Here is a 19,141-nt window from a genome sequence, read left to right as displayed (position 1 = left end):
CATTTATTTATTTATTTATTTACTATGCAAAGCCAAACCCATTTATCAACAGCACCCAGAAATGCCGCATTATGAAGTGTAAAATACGACAGCTTAGATCCCGTACTGTTGAACGACTGAAGCTCTACACAAAACAAGAATGGGAAAGAATTCCACTTTCAAAGCTTCAACAATTAGTTTCCTCAGTTCCCAAACGTTTATTGAGTGTTGTTAAAAGAAAAGGTGATGTAACACAGTGGTGAACATGCCCTTTCCCAACTACTTTGGCACGTGTTGCAGCCATGAAATTCTAAGTTAATTATTATTTGCAGAAAAAAATCAAGTTTATGAGTTTGAACATCAAATATATTGTCTTTGTAGTGCATTCAATTGAATATGGGTTGAAAAGGATTTTCAAATCATTGTATTCTGTTTATATTTACATCTAACACAATTTCCCAACTCATATGGAAACAGGGTTTGTAGAACAGGTCAAACATGAGTGATCGGTCACCCTTCAAACTTCTCATAGAAAGTCTTCCCATTAGAGGAGAAACTGTTCTAGCTGCAAAACTCCATCATTTATTGACTCTTCATTGACCTAGGTAGTCAATTCTTGTACCAGGCACAGCCTGTTGTGTTAAGATGAAAGATGAGATCCATAGCCTCTACAACTTAAAGACCACCACTTTAAAGACAGGAAGGGCTTGCAACTAATCCACAGCAAAGAGACTCCCACTTAGCAGGACAGTCCAACAAGTCAGTAAGATGGATGGCTCATAAACACCCACAGGAAGTAGTCAGCTACTATCTGCTGGCTTTGGTTCCTCTCAGAGAAACCTTCTCCCACTCGTGGCAGACCACTAGCTGAGTCAGAGGAAAATGTTTGCCAGTTTAACATCAAGTCCCTAAAAGGGGAACATTATCACAATTTCAAAAGGGTTAAAAACAATAAAAATCAGTTCCCAGTGGCTTGTTTTATTTTTTGAAGTTTTTTTCAAAATTTTACACCTCCCGGAATATCCCTAAAAAAAGCTTTAAAGTTCTTGATTTTGGCTATTTGCGATGCGACTGTCCATTTCCCTGTGATGTCATACAGTGCTGCCAACATGGCGGTTACCACAGCAAGATATGGCGACATTAGCTCGGATTCAGACTCGGATTTCAGCGGCTTAAGCGATTCAACTGATTACGCATGTTTTGAAACGGATGGTTGGAGTATGAAAGTACTGAAGAAGAAACTGAAGCTATTGAGCGAATAGCTATTGACGCTATTCATAGCCAAAGCATGGGTGTACCTAATGAAGTGGCCCATATAATGGCTGCCTTCTCAGCATCGCCGGTAAAATGTGCGGACCAAACGATCAGGACTTTTGCATCTGATGACACCGGAGCAACTTAAATCCGTCGATTAGTAAGTGTTTGTTTCGCATTAAATGTGGGTATCTAGTTTCAAATGTACATACAGCAAGCGTTAATAGCATGTTAGCATCGATTAGCTGGCAGTCATGCTGCGAGCAAATATGTCTGACTAGCACATAAGTCAACAACATCAACAAAACTCACCTTTGTGATTTTGTTAAATGATAAATGGGTTGTACTTGTATAGCGCTTTTCTACCTTCAAGGTACTCAAAGCGCTTTGACACTACTTCCACATTTACCCATTCACACACACATTCACACACTGATGGAGGGAGCTGCCATGCAAGGCGCCAACCAGCACCCATCAGGAGCAAGGGTGAAGTGTCTTGCTCAGGACACAACGGACGTGACGAGGTTGGTTCTAGGTTCTAGGTGGGATTTGAACCAGTGACCCTCGGGTTGCGCACAGCCACTCTCCCACTGCCCCACGCCGTCCCTGTTGTTGACTTAATCGTTGCAAATGCATCTGCAGGTTATCCATACATCTCTGTGCCATGTCTGCCTTAGCATCGCCGGTCAAATGTGCAGACACTCTGGTACATTCAATGGGGGTCTGGCGGCAGATTTCTTGCCAGTGGTGCAACTTGAATCCCTCCCTGTTAGTGTTGTTACACCCTCCGACAACACACCGACGAGGCATGATGTCTCCAAGGTTCCAAAAAATAGTCGAAAAAACGGAAAATAACAGAGCTGAGACCCGGTGTTTCCATCCATCCATCCATCATCTTCCGCTTATCCGAGGTCGGGTCGCGGGGGCAACAGCCTAAGCAGGGAAACCCAGACTTCCCTCTCCCCAGCCACTTCGTCTAGCTCTTCCCGGGGGATCCCGAGGCGTTCCCAGGCCAGCCGGGAGACATAGTCTTCCCAACGTGTCCTGGGTCTTCCCCGTGGCCTCCTACCAGTTGGACGTGCCCTAAACACCTCCCTAGGGAGGCGTTCGGGTGGCATCCTGACCAGATGCCCGAACCACCTCATCTGGCTCCTCTCCATGTGGAGGAGCAGCGGCTTTACTTTGAGTTCCTCCCGGATGGCAGAGCTTCTCACCCTATCTCTAAGGGAGAGACCCGCCACACGGCGGAGGAAACTCATTTGGGCCGCTTGTACCCGTGATCTTATCCTTTCGGTCATGACCCAAAGCTCATGACCATAGGTGAGGATGGCTTCATCTGACCGGGATCTTCAGCTCTCGCTGGATCGGTTCGCAGCCGAGTGTGAAGCGACCGGAATGAGAATCAGCACCTCCAAGTCCGAGTCCATGGTTCTCGCCCGGAAAAGGGTGGAGTGCCGTCTCCGGGTTGGGGAGGAGACCCTGCCCCAAGTGGAGGAGTTCAAGTACCTAGGAGTCTTGTTCACGAGTGAGGGAAGAGTGGATCGTGAGATCGACAGGCGGATCGGTGCGGCGTCTTCAGTAATGCGGACGTTGTACCGATCCGTTGTGGTGAAGAAGGAGCTGAGCCGGAAGGCAAAGCTCTCAATTTACCGGTCGATCTACGTTCCCATCCTCACCTATGGTCATGAGCTTTGGGTCATGACCGAAAGGACCCGGTGTTTGTAATGTGAAAATTAATATGGCGGGTGTGTTACCTCGGTGACGTCACGTTCTGACGTCATCGCTACAAGACCGATAAGCAGAAAGGCGTTTAATTAGCCCAAATTCACCCATTTAGAGTTCGGAAATCGGTTAACAAAATACATGGTCTTTTTTCTGCAACATCAAGGTATATATTGACGCTTGCAGAGGTTTGGTGATAATGTTCCCCTTTAAAGCTTTTTGGACCCTGATTGGGAAGTCTTTCCCAGAGAAGCAGACACGACGTAGGCAACGTCTGCTCTCGTTACGTGACATCTCCGTCTTTCTCCAACTTGGACACGCAGCGTGTCAGCACTAATTTATTTGAACTTCCTCACCTGATACAAACAACGGTGGCTAACAGTGAGATACAAGATACAACACAAGGTGTACATTGTGGTGGTCTACAGCCATGCGTCACTATTTGTGCTTCAGTTACATACAGATATGATATTGATTCTATTCTTCGTGCAGTCACTGCGTGCATTGTAGCGTGGGCATACCTTGGCTGACATGTGACCCCGGTGAGGTCTTACGGTCTGGCATGGCGCCCGGTCCCCCCGACCCCTCCCTCCAGCCCTCTTTCCTTCCGTCCTTCTGGACTGCACCATGACGATTGTTTTTCCTGTGTCATCAGCTGACCTTCCTCTCTGTACAACCCAAGTACCAGAGCACACTAACCATCACAATTGTTGTTGTTCGTAGTAATTTATTCTTAGTAATAATATCCCGTTGATAGTAGACTCACGTTACTAATTCATATTACTACTACTTATTACTACTATTAGCACTACTTTTTACAGTGGCCGACAACAACTTTTTTTTCTTTTCTTCCCCATCTCTTCGCCTGTATTAGCTCTGTTCACGTGTTCCTGTGTACTTACTACTTCTACTGGATAGAACACGGAACCTATTGATTAGATTGTCATCTTCTATTGACATCTTCTATGTCCCACTCTCCCTTGTGGAGGGGGTCCGGTCCGATCCGGTGGCCATGTACTGCTTGCCTGTGTATCGGCTGGGGACATCTCTGCGCTGCTGATCCGCCTCCGCTTGGGATGGTTTCCTGGTGGCTCCGCTGTGAACGGGACTCTCGCTGCTGTGTTGGATCCGCTTTGGACTGGACTCTCGCGACAGTGTTGGATCCATTATAGATCGGACTTTCACAGTATCATGTTAGACCCGCTCGACATCCACTGCTTTCCTCCTCTCCAAGGTTCTCATAGTCATCATTGTCACCGACGTCCCACTGGGTGTGAGTTTTCCTTGCCCTTATGTGGGCCTACCGAGGATGTCGTAGTGGTTTGTGCAGCCCTTTGAGACACTAGTGATTTAGGGCTATATAAGTAAACATTGATTGATTGATTGATTGATTGTGCGCTACTGCCACATAGTTGCAGGCTTGTGTATCGTTCTTACATGAATTCTAGAGCGTAGACAGAAAGTTGACCTCTCTGACACATCACCGCAAACCGCAGAGGGTCCCGATCACTAATATACATCAACCGAATTATGTAGCTAATGTTAGCATTAGCAAAAGACGAAGCCATGAAGAACAATTTACCTTTTCATTCTGCCCTCCAATTGTCAATCAATCAATCAATGTTTACTTATACAGCCCTAAATCACTAGTGTCTCAAAGGGCTGCACAAACCACTACGACATCCTCGGTAGGCCCACATAAGGGCAAGGAAAACTCACACCCAGTGGGACATCGGTGACAATGATGACTATGAGAACCTTGGAGAGGAGGAAAGCAATGGATGTCGAGCGGGTCTAACATGATACTGTGAAAGTTCAATCCATAATGGATCCAACACAGTCGCGAGAGTCCAGTCCAGAGCGGATCCAACACAGCAGCGAGAGTCCCGTTCACAGCGGAGCCAGCAGGAAACCATCCCAAGCGGAGGCGGATCAGCAGCGCAGAGATGTCCCCAGCCGATACACAGGCAAGCAGTACATGGCCACCGGATCGGACCGGACCCCCTCCACAAGGGAGAGTGGGACATAGAAGAAAAAGAAAAGAAACGACAGATCAACTGGTCTAAAAAGGGAGTCTATTTAAAGGCTAGAGTATACAAAATGAGTTTTAAGGTGAGACTTAAATGCTTCTACTGAGGTGGCATCTCGAACTGTTACCGGGAGGGCATTCCAGAGTACTGGAGCCCGAACGGAAAACGCTCTGTAGCCCGCAGACTTTTTTTGGGCTTTGGGAATCACTAATAAGCCGGAGTCCTTTGAACGCAGATTTCTTGCCGGGACATATGGTACAATACAATCGGCAAGATAGGATGGAGCTAGACCGTGTAGTATTTTATACGTAAGTAGTAAAACCTTAAAGTCACATCTTAAGTGCACAGGAAGCCAGTGCAGGTGAGCCAGTACAGGTGTAATGTGATCAAACTAAAATATATTTATTGAATAATACTTCAACAAAATATGAATGTAATAAATGCAACAATGCAATATTCAGTGTTGATAGCTAGATTTTTTGTGGACATGTTCTATAAATATTGATGTTAAAGATTTCTTTTTTTGTGGAGAAATGTTTAGAATTAAGTTCATGAATCCATATGGATCTCTAATACAATCCCTAGTTAGAGTGTCCACCCCGAGATCGGTAGGTTGTGAGTTCAAACCCCGACTATAAAAATGGGACCCATTACATCCCTGCTTGGCACTCAGCATCAAGGGTTGGAATGGGGGGTTAAATCACCAAAAATGATTCCCGGGCGCGGCACCGCTGCTGCTCATTGCTCCCCTCACCTCCCAGGGGGTCAAATGCAGAGGACAAATTTCGCCACACCTAGTGTGCGTGTGACAATCATTGGTACTTTAACTTTGACTTTAAAAGAGGCCCCTTTAAGTTGATGATTACTTCGATGTGTAGAAATCTTTTTCCATCCATCCATTTTCTACCGCCTATTCCCTTTTGGGGTCGCGCGGGGGGCGCTGGCGCCTATCTCAGCTACAATCGGGCGGAAGGCGGCGTACACCCTGGACAAGTCGCCACCTCATCGCAGGGCCAACACAGATAGACAGACAACATTCACACTCACATTCACACACTAGGGCCAACTTTATTTATAATTGAATCACTTGTTTATTTTTCAACAAGTTTTTTGGTTATTTTTATATCTTTTTTTCCAAATAGTTCAAGAAAGACCACTACAAATGAGCAATATTTTGCACTGTTATACAATTTAATAAATCATAAACTGATGACATCGTGCTGTATTTTACTTCTTTATTTTTTTTTTTTTTTTAGCAAAAAGGCTTTGCTCTGATTAGGGGGTACTTGAATAAAAACATTTTTTCACAGGAAAAAAGGTTGAAAACCACTGCTCTATGTGACTGGATTGCTCACTAACTCCCAAAATGGCTCGGAAATCTCAGTGGGATTCACACTATCCATCCATCCATTTTCTACCGCTTATTCCCTTTCGGGGTCGCGCGGGGGGCGCTGGCGCCTATCTCAGCTACAATCGGGCGGAAGGCGGGGTACACCCTGGACAAGTCGCCACCTCATCGCAGGGCCAAGACGGATAGACAGACAACATTCACACTCACATTCAAACACTAGGGCCAACTTTATTTATAATTTAATCACTTGTTTATTTTTCAACAAGTTTTTTGGTTATTTTTTATATCTTTTTTTCCAAATAGTTCAAGAAAGACCACTACAAATGAGCAATATTTTGCTCTTTTCTTTCTCCTATGTCCCCACCCTCCCCTGTGGAGGGGGTCCGGTCCGATGACCATGGATGAAGTACTGACTGTCCAGAGTCGAGACCCAGGCTGGACCGCTCGTCGGGACCCAGGATGGACCGCTCGCCTGTATCGGTTGGGGACATCTCTACGCTGCTGATCCGCTTGAGATGGTTTCCTGTGGACGGGACTCTCACTGCTGTCTTGGAGCCACTATGGATTGAACTTTCACAGTATCATGTTAGACCCGCTCGACATCCATTGCTTTCGGTCCCCTAGAGGGGGGGGGTTGCCCACATCTGAGGTCCTCTCCAAGGTTTCTCATAGTCAGCATTGTCACTGGCGTCCCACTGGATGTGAATTCTCCCTGCCCACTGGGTGTGAGTTTTCCTTGCCCTTTTGTGGGTTCTTCCGAGGATGTTGTAGTCGTAATGATTTGTGCAGTCCTTAGAGACATTTGTGATTTGGGGCTATATAAATAAACATTGATTGATTGACTGTTATACAATTTAATAAATCACAAACTGATGACATCGTGCTGTATTTTACTTCTTTATCTCTTTTTTTTTTTTTAGCAAAAAGGCTTTGCTCTGATTAGGGGGTACTTGAATAAAAACATTTTTCACAGGAAAAAAGGTTGAAAACCACTGCTCTTTGTGACTGGATTGCTCACTAACTCCCAAAATGGCTCGGAAATCTCAGTGAGATTCACACTATTTTGATCATATCTATATTCATTGAGTTCTTGGATGCAAATCCCACTCTTGTCTTATAAAACTGAGTGAATCTCGTGTGTTTTCTTGTCCGACCACAGCATGTCCAGAGTACACCCTCCCGGCTGCAAGAGGCTTCAGTTCCAGATCAATGATACACACGCCGAGCCGCGTCATGGCTGTGAGTACTCCTGATTACGTCATAGCACGTCCCAAAATACTTGCAGGAGCAGCTCATAGGCCGCACACACCCTGCAGCGTTCAAGTGTTCTGGAAAACACTCCAGCCGAGCTGGCTTATTGTTTTTTGTTCCCGCGACTACAGTGGGCTCTCAGAAGCAAGCCAATATGAAGATGACTTACTTTGGAGGATGTTTACTACAGTACGCAAACTTGACTCTTTACATTTACACCAGCATACGCGCGCTCAAACACACCTGTGCGGTGGCGCAGGGCGTCAAAGTCGTCCCCTTCCTGATAGTTTGCCGGTCTGCGCCAACGAACTGGGAGCCTGATTAAAGTGAGAACAATGAAAACAGGGAGGCGGGTAAAAAAAAAAACGCAAACAGGATGTGGATGTGTTGCTTTTGAGTGGGGAGCGCAACAATGAAAAGGCCACAGTGAGCTTCCTGCGGCTTCCTGCAGTAAAATTTGTGAGACACAGAGGGGCCTTTTACACACGCTAGGCTTTCGGGGGCCTTCAAGTACCAATAGAAGGGCGGATTAAGTTGACTTTATATCAGACTTGGGCAAATTAAAGGCCTACTGAAACCCACTACTACCGACCACGCAGTCTGATAGTTTATATATCAATGATGAAATATTAACATTGCAACACATGCCAATACGGCCTTTTTCCATCCATCCATTTTCTACCGCTTATTCCCTTTCGGGGTTACGGGGGGCGCAGGCGCCTATCTCAGCTACAATCGGGCGGAAGGCGGGGTACACCCTGGACAAGTCGCAGGGCCAACACAGATAGACAGACAACATTCACACTCACATTCACACACTAGGGACCATTTAGTGTTGCCAATCAACCTATCCCCAGGTGCATGTTTTTGGAAGTGGGAGGAAGCCGGAGTACCTGGAGGGAACCCACGCAGTCACGGGGAGAACATGCAAACTCCTCACAGAAAGATCCCGAGCCTGGATTTGAACCCAGGACTGCAGGACCTTCGTATTGTGAGGCAGACGCACTAACCCCTCTGCCACCGTGAAGCCCTACGGCCTTTTTAGTTTACTAAATTGCAATTTTAAATTTCCATCCATCCATCCATCCATTTTCTACCGCTTATTCCCTTTTGGGGTCGCGGGGGGCGCTGGCGCCTATCTCAGCTACAATCGGGCGGAAGGCGGGGTACACCCTGGACAAGTCGCCACCTCATCCCAGGGCCAACACAGATAGACAGACAACATTCACACTCACATTCACACACTGGGTTCAATTTAGTGTTGCCAATCAACCTATCCCCAGGTGCATGTCTTTGGAAGTGGGAGGAAGCCGGAGTACCCGGAGGAAACCCACGCAGTCACGGGGAGAACATGCAAACTCCACACAGAAAGATCCCGAGCCTGGATTTGAACCCAGGACTGCAGGACCTTCGTATTGTGAGGCAGACGCACTAACCCCTCTGCCACCGTGAAGCCCTACGGCCTTTTTAGTTTACTAAATTGCAATTTTAAATTTCCCGCGGAGTTTTCTTGTTGAAAACGTCGCGGAATGATGACGCGTGCGCGCGACGTCACGGACTGTCAGGAAATATTAGCTCAGCACCAGTTACGGCTAAAAGTCGTCTCTTTTCATCGCATAATTACACAGTAATTTGGACATCTGTGTTGCTGAATTTTTTGCAATTTGTTCAATTAATGCGGACGTTGTACCGATCCGTTGTGGTGAAGAAGGAGCTGAGCCGGAAGGCAAAGCTCTCAATTTACCGGTCGATCTACGTTCCCATCCTCACCTATGGTCATGAGCTTTGGGCCATGACCGAAAGGATAAGATCACGGGTACAAGCGGCCCAAATGAGTTTCCAGGTCTCTCCCTTAGAGATAGGGTGAGAAGCTCTGCCATCCGGGAGGAACTCAAAGTAAAGCCGCTGCTCCTCCACATCGAGAGGAGCCAGATGAGGTGGTTCGGGCATCTGGTCAGGATGCCACCCGAACGCCTCCCTAGGGAGGTGTTTAGGGCACGTCCAACCGGTAGGAGGCCACGGGGAAGACCCAGGACACGTTGGGAAGACTATGTCTCCCGGCTGGCCTGGGAACGCCTCGGGATCCCCCGGGAAGAGCTAGACGAAGTGGCTGGGGAGAGGGAAGTCTGGGTTTCCCTGCTTAGGCTGTTGCCCCCGCGACCCGACCTCGGATAAGCGGAAGATGATGGATGGATGGATGGACTATAAAGAACAATGCTGTTGGTGGAAAGCGGTGTATTGCAGCTGTCTTCAGCACCGAGACACAGCCGGTGTTTCTTTGTTTTTAACACAGAGCGGTCAAGCGAACATGTTTCGCTACGTCTACCAGCATGTTTTTAGATGGGAAAATTGTGATATATATCTTACCGGAGACATCATTGGATTAGTCGTCCTCCTGCAGTAGCTGTTTAAAAGGCAGCTGTGAGCTTGGCTCCTCGGCTTCTCTCAGAGACACTGCGTGTTCACCGCAGTCTCCCGACCTCGAGGTATGTCTTTACAATCTCACTAAAACACTATTAAAACAATAAGCAGATAAGGGATCTTCCAGAATTATCCTAGTAAATGTGTCTAATTACACCTGAAACGCTCACACTGCCGTCGCTTTTTATTTTATTTTTTATTTTTTTATAGTCCTTTGCTATTAATATCATCGTGACGGCGTGGCGCAGTGGGAGAGTGGCCGTGCGCAACCCGAGGGTCACTGGTTCAAATCCCACCTAGAACCAACCTCGTCACGTCCGTTGTGTCCTGAGCAAGACACTTCACCCTTGCTCCTGATGGGTGCTGGTTGGCGCCTTGCATGGCAGCTCCCTCCATCAGTGTGTGAATGTGTGTGTGAATGGGTAAATGTGGAAGTAGTGTCAAAGCGCTTTGAGTACCTTGAAGGTAGAAAAGCGCTATACAAGTACAACCCATTTATCATTTATTTATCATCCACGAATCTTTCATCCTCACTCAAATTAATGGGGAAATTGTCGTTTTCTCGGTCTGAATAGCTCTTGCTGCTTGATGCTCCCATTATAAACAATGTGAGGACGTGAGGAGCCCTCACCCTTGTGACGTCATCGTCTGCGACTTCCGGTAAAGGCGAGGCTTTTTTTATCAGCACCAAAAGTTGCGAACTTTATCGTCGATGTTCTCTACGAAATCCTTTCAGCAAAAATATGGCAATATCGCGAAATGATCAAGTATGACACATAGAATGGACCTGCTATCCCCGTTTGAATAAGAACATCTCATTTCAGTAGGCCTTTAACTCAACAATGAGTAGATGAGTGTTACGTGTGTGTATATGTGTAAATAAATGAACACTGAAATTCAAGTATTTCTCTTATTTATATAATAAAATAAATATATACATATGTATAGCTAGAATTCACTGAAAGTCAAGTATTTCTTATCCATCCATCCATCCATTTTCTACCGCTTATTCCCTTTTGGGGTCACGGGGGGCGCTGGCGCCTATCTCAGCTACAATCGGGCGGAAGGCAGGGTACACCCTGGACAAGTCGCCACCTCATCGCAGGGCCAACACAGATAGACAGACAACATTCACACTCACATTCACACATTAGGGACCATTTAGTGTTGCCAATCAACCTATCCCCAGGTGCATGTCTTTGGAGGTGGGAGGGGCCTATTCCCAGGTGCATGTTTTTGGAGGTGGGAGGAGCCTATCCCCAGGTGCATGTCTTTGGAGGTGGGAGGAGCCTATCCCCAGGTGCATGTCTTTGGAGGTGGGAGGAAGCCGGAGTACCCGGAGGGAACCCACGCATTTACGGGGAGAACATGCAAACTCCACACAGAAAGATCCCGAGCCTGGATTTGAACCCAGGACTGCAGAACCTTCGTATTGTGAGGCAGACGCACTAACCCCTCTGCCACCGTGATACATATATGAAATACTTGACTTGGTAAATTCTAGCTGTAAATATACTCCTCCCCTCTTAACCACGCCCCTCCCCACCTCCCGAAATCGGAGGTCTCATGTTTGGCGAGTATGCATGCCACACCCGCTTCAACTCCACTACTTTTTGGGTAGAAAAAAAAGGTTAAGAACCCCTGGTTTGAATTGATGTTTAACCTCCCCCCTCCAGGTAGCCACGATGCCTTCCTCGGGGTTCTCCTCCCGCTCTGCTGTGGAGCCGTCCTCCCGGGTCAGAGCCAGCGTGGCCCAGGGCAGCTTCCAGTCCACGCAGACTCACAGCAGAAGCAGACGCACCAAGTCGCTGTGCCAGGCGGATCACGGCGGGCCTCTCCTGTCCGTCATGGTTCCCTCGGAGAACGTCCCGCCTCCCTCCGGCACTTTGAGGCGCACCCTGAGCGGGACCCTGGCCCAGGGGCGGGGCTACTGGCAGGAGGAGGAGGCACCGCCGCCGCTCCACTTCACCTACAAGGGCCCCTCCCACCGCACCATCAGCCGCATCACCAACCGCCAGCAGCAGCACAACTCCGGCTACGGCCAGGACGGGTGGGACGGATGGGCGGGGTCGCCACGAGGGAACGGATGGGCGGGGTCGCCACGAGGGAACGGCTGGGCGGCGTCGGCCCGAGCGGACGGCTGGGCGGGGCCGCAGTGGCACGTGCCGAGGACCAGCCTCAGTTCGGGGATGGGCCAGTACCAATCCATGCAGCATGCCGCCTCCATGCAGCGGGGGTCCGTGCAGCGGGCCTCCATGCAGCGGGCGCCATCCCTACGCAGCGTCAGGAGCGTCGGGAAGGGGATGGACGTCATGGATGGAGCGTCCATACACAGCAACGACCATCTGGAGGGGTGAGGCCTGTTTCATGGTACCCCGCTTCTCCATGGTTTCACTTTTCCTACAGAACATTGTCTGTCCGCGTGTGTGCAGCATGCAAGGCCTGGACATGCACACGGCCGTCAGGTATTTGTCCGAGCCGGACGCCGCCTTGCAGATCCTTGGTGCCGCCTACATTCAACACCAGTGTTACCATAGCAACGATGCCAAAAACCAGGTAGCTGATTATTACCACCTCACGTTTGTTTGGTCATATTTGTGTTTTAATAGTTGACCCGAGTCCCCATGTTGACCCAGGACATAACAAGAATATCTGTCTATTCAGGTGCACGCATATTATATGCACTTGTCTGTCCATTCACATACACATATCTTACACTTGTCTGTCCAGGCAGGTACACTTGTACACATTCTTGTACACACATCTTAAAAATCGATTTTTCCATTCACATACACACATCTTTAAACACATTTCTGTCCACTCACAAACAGGCATCTTACACATCTGTTTGTCCATTCGCGTAGACACATCTTAAACTGTCCGTCCGTTAACATGCACACATCTTAACTATCTGTCTTGTTACCCACGTACACACATCTTAAACATCTGTCTGTTCATTCACGTAGACACATCCTAAACATATGTCTGTCCATTCACAAACACGCATCTTTAACATCAGTTTGTCAATTCACTTAGACACATCTTAAACATCTGTCCGTCCGTTCGCATGCACACATCTTAACCATCTGTCTGGTTAACCACGTACACACATCTTAAAAATGTGTCCGTCCATTCACATTCACACATCTTAACCATCTGTCCGGTTATCCATGTACACACATCTTAAACATCTGTCCGTCCATTCACATGCACACATCTTAACCATCTGTCCGGTTATCCACGTACACACATCTTAAACATCTGTCTGTTCATTCACGTAGACAGATCCTAAACATATGTCTGTCCATTCACAAACACGCATCTTTAACATCAGTTTGTCAATTCACTTAGACACATCTTAAACATCTGTCCGTCCGTTCGCATGCACACATCTTAAACATCTGTCTGGTTATCCACGTACACACATCTTAAACATCTGTCCGTCCATTCACATGCACACATCTTAACCATCTGTCCGGTTATCCATATACACACATCTTAAACATCTGTCCGTCCATTCGCATGCACACATCTTAACCATCTGTCTGGTTATCCACGTACACACATCTTAAACATCTGTCTGTTCATTCACGTAGACACATCTTAAAAATCTGTCTGTCCATTCACATTCACACATCTTAACCATCTGTCCGGTTATCCACGTACACACATCTTAAACATCTGTATGTTCATTCACGTAGACACATTTTAAACATATGTCTGTCCTTTCACAAACACGCATCTTACACATCTGTCCGTCCATTCACATAGACACGTCTTAAACATCTGTCCGTCCATTCACATGCACACATCTTAACCATCTGTCTGGTTATCTATGTACACACATCTTAAACATCTGTCCGTCCATTCACATGCACACATCTTAACCATCTGTCCGGTTATCCATGTACACACATCTTAAACATCTGTCTGTTCATTCACGTAGACACATTTTAAACATATGTCTGTCCTTTCACAAACACGCATCTTACACATCTGTCCGTCCATTCACATAGACACGTCTTAAACATCTGTCCGTCCATTCACATGCACACATCTTAACCATTTGTCTGGTTATCCAGGTACACACATCTCAAACATCTGTCTGTTCATTCACAGGGACACATCTTAAACATATGTCTGTCCATTCACATTCACACATATCAAACATCCGTCTGTTCATTCACGTATACACATCTTAAACATCTGTCCGTCCATTCACATGCACACATCTTAACCATCTGTCTGGTTATCCACGTACACACATCTTAAACATCTGTCTGTTCATTCACGTAGACACATCTTAAAAATCTGTCCGTCCATTCACATTCACACATCTTAACCATCAGTCCGGTTATCCATGTACACACATCTTAAAAATCTGTCCGTCCATTCACATTCACACATCTTAACCATCAGTCCGGTTATCCACGTACACACATCTTAAACATCTGTCCGTCCATTCACATGCACACATCTTAACCATCTGTCTGGTTATCCAGGTACACACATCTCAAACATCTGTCTGTTCATTCACAGGGACACATCTTAAACATATGTCTGTCCATTCACATTCACACATCTCAAACATCCGTCTGGTTATCCACGTACACACATCTTAAACATATGTCTGTCCATTCACATTCACACATATCAAACATCTGTCTGTTCATTCACGTAGACACATCTTAAACATCTGTCCGTCTATTCACATACACATGTCTTAAACACTTGACTGCCCAGCCAGGTACACTTATACACATTCTTGTACACACATCTTAAAAATCTATTTTTCCATTCACATACACACATCTGTAAACACATTTCTGTCCATTCACAAATACTCATCTTACACATCTGTCCGTCCATTCACGTAGACACGTCTTAAACATCTGTCCGTCCATTCACATGCACACATCTTAACCATCTGTCTGGTTATCCACGTACACACATCTTTAACTTCTGTCTGTTCATTCACGTGGACACATCTTAAACATCTGTCTGTCCATTCACATTCACAAATCTCAAACATTTGCCTGTTCATTCACATAGACACATCTTAAACATCTGTCCATCCATTCACATACCCACATCTTAACCATCTGTCTGTTTATTCACAGACACATATCTTAAACATCTTGTCTGTCGATACAGGTACACACATCTTGAGCATGTTTCTGTCCATTCACGTACACCTTTGACACCTTGTAGTTGACCCGAGTCCCCATGTTGCCCCAGGTCCGAGTTCTGCAAGGTATTCCCGCTCTGGTCCAACTTTACCCAAGCGAGAACCTGGAAGTGCAGCGTTTTGCCACCGGCGCCACGCGGAACATCATCTACGAGAACGCGGACAACAAGGCGGCGCTCATTGACGCAGGGGGCGTGGCCCGTCTGGTCAGCGTCATGGGCGAGCCTGACGAGGAGCTCCGAAAGAACATCACAGGTGCGCAGCTCGTCATGCCAAGGCGAGCACTGACTGACCAAGTGACCCTGCACTGACGTGTGCCCGCAGGCGTTCTGTGGAACCTGTCGTCCAGAGACAACCTGAAGGAGAAACTGTGCAGAGAAGCTTTGGGTGACCTCAGCAACAAAGTCCTGATTCCTCTCTGTGGGAGCATCCCGCTCAGCCCATCTGAGAAGGACGTCTTCAGCAACGCCACAGGTTGCTTCAGGTACACCTGTCTGTCCATTCACGTACACACATCTTAAACACTTGTCTGTCCATTCATGTACACACATCTTAAACACCTGTTCGTTTATTCATGAAAAATGTAAACATCTGTCCGTCTATTCATGTATACACATCTTGAACGTTTTGTCTTTTCATTCGTGTGAACCTTAAACATCTGTCTGTACACTTGTAACACCTGTGTCTATTCCACCTACACCTTCAACATTTGTTTGTCTATTCATGTACACCTTAAACGTATTTTGTCCATCTACGTACACACCTATTTAACATCTGTATGTCCATTCACGTACACCTTAAACATATTTCTGTCCATCTACGTACAACACCTCTTTAACATCTGTTTGTCCATTCACATACACCTTAAACACCTGTGTCCATTCCATGTACACCTTCAACATCTGTTGATCTATTCATGTACACCTTAAACATGTTCCTGTCCATCAACGTACAACACCTCTTTAACATCTGTTTGTCCATTCACATACACCTTAAACACCTGTGTCTATTCCATGTACACCTTCAACATCTGTTGGTCTATTCATGTACACCTTAAACGTATTTCTGTCCATCTACGTGCAACACCTCTTTAACATCTGTATGTCCATTCACATCCACCTTAAACACCTGTGTCTATTCCATGTACACCTTCAGCATTTGTTTGTCTATTCATGTACACCTTAAACATATTTCTGTCCATCTACGTACACACCTCTAACATATGTCTGTTCATTCACATACACCTTAAACACCTGCGTCTATTCCATGTACACCTTCAGCATTTGTTTGTCTATTCATGTACACCTTAAACGTATTTCTGTCCATCTACGTACAACACCTCTTTAACATCTGTTTGTCCATTCACATACACCTTAAACACCTGTGTCCATTCCATGTACACCTTCAACATCTGTTGATCTATTCATGTACACCTTAAACAAGTTCCTGTCCATCAACGTACAACACCTCTTTAACATCTGTTTGTCCATTCACATACACCTTAAACACCTGTGTCTATTCCATGTACACCTTCAACATCTGTTGGTCTATTCATGTACACCTTAAACGTATTTCTGTCCATCTACGTGCAACACCTCTTTAACATCTGTATGTCCATTCACATCCACCTTAAACACCTGTGTCTATTCCATGTACACCTTCAGCATTTGTTTGTCTATTCATGTACACCTTAAACATATTTCTGTCCATCTACGTACACACCTCTAACATATGTCTGTTCATTCACATACACCTTAAACACCTGTGTCTATTCCATGTACACCTTCACATTTGTTTGTCTATTCATGTTCACCTTAAACATATTTCTGTCCATCTACGTACACACCTCTAACATATGTCTGTCCATTCACATACACCTTAAACATCTGTGTCTATTCCATGTGCACCTTCAACATCTGTTGGTCTGTTCGTGTACACCTTAAACATATTTCTGTCCATCTACGTACAACACCTCTTTAACATCTGTTTGTCCATTCACATCCACCTTAAACACCTGCGTTTATTCCATGTACACCTTCAGCATTTGTTTGTCTATTCATGTACACCTTAAACATATTTCTGTCCATCTACGTACACACCTCTAACATATGTCTGTCCATTCACATACACCTTAAACACCTGTGTCTATTCCATGTACACCTTCAGCATTTGTTTGTCTATTCATGTACACCTTAAACATATTTCTGTCCATCTACGTACACACCTCTAACATATGTCTGTTCATTCACATACACCTTAAACACCTGCGTCTATTTCATGTACACCTTCACATTTGTTTGTCTATTCATGTACACCTTAAACATATTTCTGTCCATCTACGTACACACCTCTAACATATGTCTGTTCATTCACATACACCTTAAACATCTGTGTCTATTCATGTACACATTCAACATACTGTATGTTGATCTAGTCATGTACACCTTAAACAAATTTCTGTCCATCTACATACACCACCTCTTTTTAACATCTGTCTGTCCATTCACATACACCTTAAACATCTGTGTCTATTCCATGTGCACCTTCAACATATGTTGGTCTGTTCATGTACACCTTAAACATATTTCTGTCCATCTACGTACAACACCTCTTTAACATGTTTGTCCATTCACATCCACCTTAAACACCTGCGTTTATTCCATGTACACCTTCAGCATTTGTTTGTCTATTCATGTACACCTTAAACATATTTCTGTCCATCTACGTATACACCTCTAACATTTGTATGTCCATTCACATACACCTTAAACACCTGTGTCTATTCCATGTACACCTTCAGCATTTGTTTGTCTATTCATGTACACCTTAAACATATTTCTGTCCATCTACGTACACACCTCTAACATATGTCTGTTCATTCACATACACCTTAAACACCTGCGTCTATTTCATGTACACCTTCAGCATTTGTTTGTCTATTCATGTTCACCTGAAACATATTTCTGTCCATCTACGTACACTCCTGTTTAACATCTGTCCGTCCATTCACATACACCTTAAACATCTGTGTCTATTCATGTACACATTCAACATACTGTATGTTGGTCTAGTCATGTACACCTTAAACAAATTTCTGTCCATCTACATACACCACCTCTTTTTAACATCTGTCTGTCCATTCACATACACCTTAAACACCTGCGTCTATTTCATGTACACCTTCAGCATTTGTTTGTCTATTCATGTAAACCTTAAACATATTTCTGTCCATCTACGTACACACCTCTAACATATGTCTGTTCATTCACATACACCTTAAACACCTGCGTCTATTCCATGTACACCTTCACATTTGTTTGTCTATTCATGTTCACCTGAAACATATTTCTGTCCATCTACGTACACTCCTGTTTAACATCTGTCCGTCCATTCACATACACCTTAAACATCTGTGTCTATTCATGTACACATTCAGCATACTGTATGTTGGTCTAGTCATGTACACCTTAAACAAATTTCTGTCCATCTACATACACCACCTCTTTTTAACATCTGTCTGTCCATTCACATACACCTTAAACACCTGCGTCTATTTCATGTACACCTTCAGCATTTGTTTGTCTATTCATGTAAACCTTAAACATATTTCTGTCCACCTACGTACACACCTCTAACATATGTCTGTTCATTCACATACACCTTAAACACCTGCGTCTATTCCATGTACACCTTCACATTTGTTTGTCTATTCATGTTCACCTGAAACATATTTCTGTCCATCTACGTACACTCCTGTTTAACATCTGTCCGTCCATTCACATACACCTTAAACATCTGTGTCTATTCATGTACACCTTCAACATACTGTATGTTGGTCTAGTCATGTACACCTTAAACAAATTTCTGTCCATCTACATGCACCACCTCTTTTTAACATCTGTCTGTCCATTCACATACACCTTAAACATCTGTGTCTATTCCATG

General features: G+C 45.4%; 1 protein-coding gene across 2 annotated transcripts in view; it reads left to right on the top strand.

Moving 5' to 3' along the window:
- The window catches only part of LOC133547938 (plakophilin-3-like), an 86,894-nt gene that overhangs the window by 23,487 nt on the left and 44,266 nt on the right, over nucleotides 1–19,141 (top strand). For both annotated transcript variants that reach the window (XM_061893403.1, XM_061893402.1), the window contains exons 2-6: nucleotides 7,496–7,575; nucleotides 11,685–12,361; nucleotides 12,441–12,564; nucleotides 15,247–15,451; nucleotides 15,521–15,680. In XM_061893403.1, coding sequence (XP_061749387.1) covers nucleotides 7,496–7,575; nucleotides 11,685–12,361; nucleotides 12,441–12,564; nucleotides 15,247–15,451; nucleotides 15,521–15,680 — 1,246 coding nt within the window. The remainder of the gene's footprint in view (nucleotides 1–7,495; nucleotides 7,576–11,684; nucleotides 12,362–12,440; nucleotides 12,565–15,246; nucleotides 15,452–15,520; nucleotides 15,681–19,141) is intronic.

The sequence above is a fragment of the Nerophis ophidion genome, linkage group LG02 (genome assembly GCF_033978795.1).
Source record: "Nerophis ophidion isolate RoL-2023_Sa linkage group LG02, RoL_Noph_v1.0, whole genome shotgun sequence".
Taxonomy (NCBI): domain Eukaryota; kingdom Metazoa; phylum Chordata; class Actinopteri; order Syngnathiformes; family Syngnathidae; genus Nerophis; species Nerophis ophidion.
Note: the sequence above shows the minus strand (reverse complement) of the source record. Positions and strands in the feature narration are given on the sequence as shown.